At 58.1% G+C, this 6,000-nt stretch overlaps 1 protein-coding gene across 4 annotated transcripts in view; it reads left to right on the top strand.

Annotated features, from left to right (window-relative positions):
• The first annotated feature begins 1,676 nt into the window (after positions 1-1,676).
• The window catches only part of RIN3 (Ras and Rab interactor 3), a 117,965-nt gene continuing 113,641 nt past the window's right edge, over positions 1,677-6,000 (top strand). For all 4 annotated transcript variants that reach the window (XM_079914622.1, XM_079914621.1, XM_079914620.1 and 1 more), the window contains exon 1: positions 1,677-2,243. In XM_079914622.1, the coding sequence (XP_079770748.1) occupies positions 2,200-2,243 (44 nt within the window). In that variant the 5' untranslated portion in view covers positions 1,677-2,199. The remainder of the gene's footprint in view (positions 2,244-6,000) is intronic.

The raw sequence follows: 6,000 nt of genomic DNA, 5'->3' as shown, positions 1-6,000 counted from the left end.
TTGGGGTGGGGGGGAAGATTGCTGGCATTTCCTGACAGTGCCAACAAAAAGTCCCAGGGAGGGATCTTATTGGCCTAACTTCGGTTATGTGCTCATCCATGAGCCAATCACTGGGCCTGGTAAGTGCAAGGCTCTGATTGGCCAGACTAGAATCATGTGTTCCCTCTAAAATGGGGGTAGAATCTTGTTATCTCCACCTGAACCCAACAGAGGAGGGGTGACTCCTTAAATGGAAACCAGGTACTGGGGTACTGTTAACCAGAAAAGGTGAGGGTAAAGGAAAGAGCTTGCAGGCCCAAACGGCAGTAGATTTTCACTTCCCAGTAGGAGTCCTGAGATCCATTCCAGGGAGAGAAGTGGTGGGGGTGAGGACTTGGGAGTGAAAAGGGGACCCAGGAAGGGATCTAAGGACAAGGGTGGCAGAGGCCACAACTGAAAGGGGCTTCTCAGATCTTAGTCTTGGCAACCTCTTCCTCGGTCAGTTACTAGCAACAGGGTCAGGGTGGGGGTCCCATCCGGTGTCCCCCTGAGGAATTTCATCTTCACAGGGCAGGTGAACAGTGGGCCTTGTGGAGGCCTCTGAGGGGACGTGGTGAGAGCTTCGGGGCTGGTTCCATGGAACCCAGGCTTTGAGGAGCTTGTCCTGAGTTTCTCAGGGGTGGTCCAGGGAGCTGAAGGAAACCTTATTTGTGGGGGCCATGGAAGAGTGAGGTTGCCCACAGTCCACATCAGCCTAGAAGGACCTGAAAGACTACCCTAGGTGTGAGAGTTAGATGGACCTCGTCCCTGGGGCCCAGGGAGCCCTGGGAGTAGCCTACAGACTTGTTTTAGGAACAGCAAAGGACTAATAATGGCACTCTGGAGTACTGCCCTATTTCTACTATCACTTGTGCAGGTAAACAAGCAGGGGTATGGAGGGCAAAGAGGTCTCTGGATGTTTCTACCAGAGCCCTGGGTGTCAGTCCTGGCTGCACCTCAACTTGCTGTGTGGCCTGGGGCAAGTCACCTCCTCTCTTTAGGTCTCAGTTTCCTTATCTATAAAATAAAGGAGTTAGATAAGTGGGTCTCAACGGGGATGATTTTGGCCCCCAGGGACATGTGGCAATGTCTGGAGACATTTTTGGTTGTTACAAGAAGACGGTGATGCTACTGGCAGGGTGGGCAGAGGCCCTGGATGCTGCTAAACGTCCTACAAGGTCCAACAATAAAGCATTATCTGGCCCCAAATATCAAGTGCCAAAGCTGAGAAACCTGCATTAGACTGAGGTCACCCTGTAGGGTGCGGTGCTGACCACTCCTGTGAAAGGTTCTGAGGGCAGCCCGGGCCCAGGAGGCAGTTTTTAGTGCCCAGGCATTTAGAGGAGAGGCCTCCTGGTCCCACCAGAGTTGCTGTAGTTGTATTTGTGTAAACCGACTGACTTTCTCCATCTGCTCCCATCTAGGTGTGGTACCCAGGATAGGTGAATCAGACGCCTGGCTTGGTGGAGGAACAGACTGCTTTGTGAGGTAGTGAGTTCATCGTCAGTGGAGGCATCCAAGAGAAGGCAGCATGGCCACCTGTCAGAGATGTGGAGGAGGCGCCCTGCCTCTGGTCTGAGGCTGTCTCGTGGCGATTTCGAGGCTCGTTCGGGCAGGAGGTAAAGCGGGAGAGTGCCCTGCGTAAAGCTCTTGGCTTCCCCACCTGCCGGTCCGGAGCGGGAGCGCCTTCCTTCCCACGCGACTCTTCGCCAAGCTGGAAACTTTTCTCTAAGTTTTTCTCCCGGGTCTCCGGGAGACGCCAGAGCGGCGGAGGCAGCACCCCGCGGCTGAGCGCCCGCGCCCGGCGCCCCGGCCCGACACCCCCCGCCGCCAGGTCCGGCCCCGCGGGCGCGGCTGCCGGGGTTTCCGTGTGCCCCTGGGGGGCTCCGGCCTGCGAGCTGCCGCCGAAAGGCTTTTGACAAAAAAAACCTCTTGACCACCAAGGCCAGCCTCTTCCTGAAAGCCCCGCTCGCTCCGATACAGGAAGTAGAGGGAGCGAGCGCCCCAGAGCGTGGCGGCCGCGGCGGCTGTGGCTTCCCGACTCCGCGCGGGGCTGGCGGCGGTGCCCGCGCGGGCCCTTCCCCAGGGCAGCGCCAGGGGCATGCGGGCGCCCGGGGCCCCGCGGCGCGCGCCGCCCGGTGCCTGAGCCCCTGCGTTCACCGTCCCGGAGCTGCTGGCGGCATGATCCGACGGGCCGGGGCGCCCGAGTGCGCGGACCCCGCGGGGTGAGTCCGGGGTCGGCGCCCCCTCCTCCCTCGGTACCCCAGGGCTCCGCTCGGCCCGCGTCCCTCCCGCCCAACTGCCCCTCCCCGCCCCCGAGGGTGCTCGGAGCTCCGGAGTAGCCCCGGCTGCGGGACCTCGGGGTGTCGGACTGAGACCGAACCCCTGGCCACGGCCAAGGCCGGTCTCCCGGTTCTTCGCGGAAGGGGGCGGCCCTGGTGCCTCTGCCGTACTCCGAGACTTGGCGAAACTTTTAAGCCCAGCTGTCGCTCGCCGGAAAAGCAGCTGGCACGTTCGGCGGCTAGGTTGGTGGGTGCCAGAGGGGCGCCTCTACCAGTCAGAGTCGAAGCGGAGGGGCTGTGTGGACGCGGCCCCTCCCCGGGCTCTGGTCCCGCCTGAACTTCAGATGCAGTCACTCGCGGTCCGGGCCCCGCCAACCTCCCGCACCCGCCGATCCGCCTGTGCCCCGTGCGCGTCCTCGGGGGCTGGAGCTCGGTAGGGCAAGGGGCGGCGGTCCCGGGTCCCCGTAAGTTTGGACGCCCGCGGCCTAACAGCTGACCAGCCCGCCTACACCGAGGACCCACCGGGAGCCCCTCCCCCACCCCTTTTGCAGGTCTAAGGACAGTGACCTTCGGACCGGCCTTTGCGAAACCCAGGGCTTGGGGAGGGTCCAGGGTGCACGAACTGCGTGTGGCCTCCGGGATTTCCCCCCTTCACACACACACCGGGAGAAGGCACAGCTTGGAATGCGTGAAGCCGAACCGGTTTGGGAACTAGCTTTCCAGAGGGGTCTGTGGCGTCTAGTTAGTTTCATGTCCCTCACCCCCCAGCTCACAACCTCGGACTTGTGGACATTGCTCAGGGCTGTGCTCCCGAAGTAGGTTCCCTCGTGCCACCCAGCCCAGCCAACGTCCCGGGAAGCTTCAGGGGGGTGAGGAGGCTCTGGTTCAAAGGCAGATTCCTGGGAAAGCCTCTTAGAACCTTTCTGGGGGCTAAGGTTGATGGGCGCCCCCGGGGAAGCCAGTCCTGGCTTTTTGGTTTAAAAGTCCCGGGCTACTGCTGTGATGGACAGCCAGCTGCTCGCTGGCCTAGCTCCCGACCTCGGCTCCCAGGGCCTCAGTTCTCTGCTGTGTGAAACGGAGGGGTGAGCTGTTCTTGTGCAGTCCCGAATTGGGGGGCAGCTGGAGGTGACTGGCCCCCACGCTAGTGGGGGGAGTGTCTCAGAGGGGCCTGTGATGCAACTAGATCTGAATGTCTCCCTCGTCCCCGCTCCCCCATTTCCGCCCCAGCTGGGAAGCCCTGCCTAGATGCTTTCCCCTGGAAGTGGAAAGACAAATGCCATCCGCTGGAGGAGCTGGAAATTCTGTTGCGGAGGGGGGCCTCCCCCAGGGGCAAGTATCTACCACACCCAGTACTGATGGGTGGAGCTAGCAGGAGTTTCCCAGGAAGGAAGGGGAGGTGAGGGGCCAGGGTCCTGATCTCTCTGACTTCCCATATTTCCCCCAGGATGACCTCTCCTTACCCACTTCCTTGCCTTTCTTTGTTCATTACTAGGCCAGTTACTTAACCCCTCCATGCCTCAATACTTATCTAGAAAACGAAGATAAGTAATAGTAACCAGCCTTTAGAGTTGTTTTGAGGATTAAATGAAATAATGCATAAGAAGTTTTGCCCATGGGCCCATGGGCAAACGTTTAATAATTATTATTACAACTATTATCGTTTGTTGAGTGTAACCCCTCTGTTTGCTGACTGTTTAACTGTCCTCGGCCAGGTCTGTAAAATGGGGATAATAATAACACCTACTTCTTAAGATTGGTTATGAGGATTGGATGAGTTAATATTTAAGTAGCTGTCCACAGGCAGCTAAGTGTTAACACACCAACACAAGCCTGCTTAGAACAGCGTCTGGCATATCATAAATATTAGATGAATATTGGTTTGTTGCTAAAAACGTCGCTTTATTTAAGAGGACCTTTGGGGTTGGAAGAGTTAAATGAGATAGTATCTCATTTAACCTTGCACCCAGTACAGGAATCCCTTTGACAACATTCCTGAAAGGCACTTGCATACCTCCAGTGATGGAGAACTTGCCACCACTGTGGTAGCCTTTCTGACAGGTAGATATCAAAGAAAGTCTGCCTTCTAACTTCTACCATTAGAAACCCTGTTCAGAGGAGCCCAATCCTTCTTGGCTCTCAAATACTAGAAGGCAGTTCCCAGGCGCACCCCTGCATCCTCTGTTCCCTGGGCTGCACATCTACCTGTGTTGCAGTGCCCAAAGATGACGAGGACCAATAATCTATGACCCCTCACCCCCAGGCCACCCACAGAGCTTGCCGACCACTCAGGGCTGGGTCCTGAGTCCTTATCAGAGCTCATCTTTCCACCTGGCTCCCGAAGCCCCCACCTCCTTGCTGGCAGAATATGATGTCCAGACAGCTAGGGGAACGCCTTCCACCCCACACCCAGGGGCTAGGTGGGGGTCGCTTGAAAGTTAGACCCCTGGAATAGGCGTATGAGGATCTTGGCAAGCAAGCTCTCTGTCTACTTCTTGTTGAAAAGGCTGTCTGGGGAGAAAATGCCGACAGGCTGCCCAGTACTCTGGACGAAGACACTTTTCTCCCTCCATTCATTCAAGTTCGTTCAACGAATAGTATCTGCGTTAGGTGGACGCGGGGGCCCAGCATTAAACCAAGCCCCTGGCGGCTTGCAGGTGACTTTCCCAGAAGACAGAAAGTCAGGGTTGGGGGCTGTGCTGTAGCAGGTGGTCAGGGAAGGCCACTCCAAGAAGACGGTGTTTAGCCGAGGCCTGAAGGAAGTGGGGAGAGTGAGTCAAGCCCCTGGGGGGTGTGGGGTGTGGTCTGTGTGTCGGACACAGAGAGGCTGGAGTGGAGTGAGGGAGAAGAGGCCAGAAGAAGGCTAGTCTGTGGGTAGAGGCTCTGGAGGGTGCTCTGAGTGAGCAGGGGCCACGGGGGGGTGTTGCACAGAGAGGTGACCTGGTTTGGATTTGGACTGTATTGAGGACAGGCTGTAGGGGGAAACAGGAACAGAAGAAGAGGGGGGGGCCTGTGGTGGCCAGGAGAGAGGGCTGGGGCCCCGGGTGGAGCGGGCAGTGGAGATGTGAGAAGCTGGAGCCGCAAGATGCGCGGGTTGATTGGAGGCGAGGTGGGAGACAGGGGCGTCGGGATGATGTGGGTGAAGCTGTGAGTGCCAGGCGGCCAGACGCCAAACTGGACGGCAGGGTCCTGCGGATGTGTGTGCTCAGAGCCCACGCACTTTCATATGTTTGATCAGTTGAGGGTCTGTTTAAGATTTTATTTGAAAAAGGATTCCACTCTTGGAAAAAATGTGGCCATTACAGACCCCATCCAATCCCCTGATATGATGACAAGGAAACGGAGACCCAGAAAGAGGAAGTGCCTGGCCCAAGGTCAGGGGAGCTGGGCCTAGGACTCGGGTGTCCTGAGCCTTGGGCCTGCAAGGGGCTGCCTGCACAAGGCCTCAGGGCTTGCGAGAGCCCTGGCTTTCTGCCTCATGCCTGACATGATGCAGGGGGCCTGCAGGTCCCCTTGAGGAGCCCCTCAGCCACTCCCAGCTCTAAAATGGGGACTCTTCCTGGGCAAGGCCCACCCAGAACAGGATCCAGTGATGAATTCAGGGTCCCAGCTACCGCTCTGCTCACTGCCCCGGGTTTCTTTGCCGTCAGGGGCTAATGCTCCCAGGTGGTTCTGGCTGGTACTCAGCTGGGATACCGACCCC

This window comes from Stenella coeruleoalba, assembly GCF_951394435.1.
Source record: "Stenella coeruleoalba genome assembly, chromosome: 2".
Taxonomy (NCBI): domain Eukaryota; kingdom Metazoa; phylum Chordata; class Mammalia; order Artiodactyla; family Delphinidae; genus Stenella; species Stenella coeruleoalba.
The sequence above is the reverse complement of the archived record's forward strand: the minus strand, read 5'-3'. Positions and strand labels throughout refer to the sequence as shown.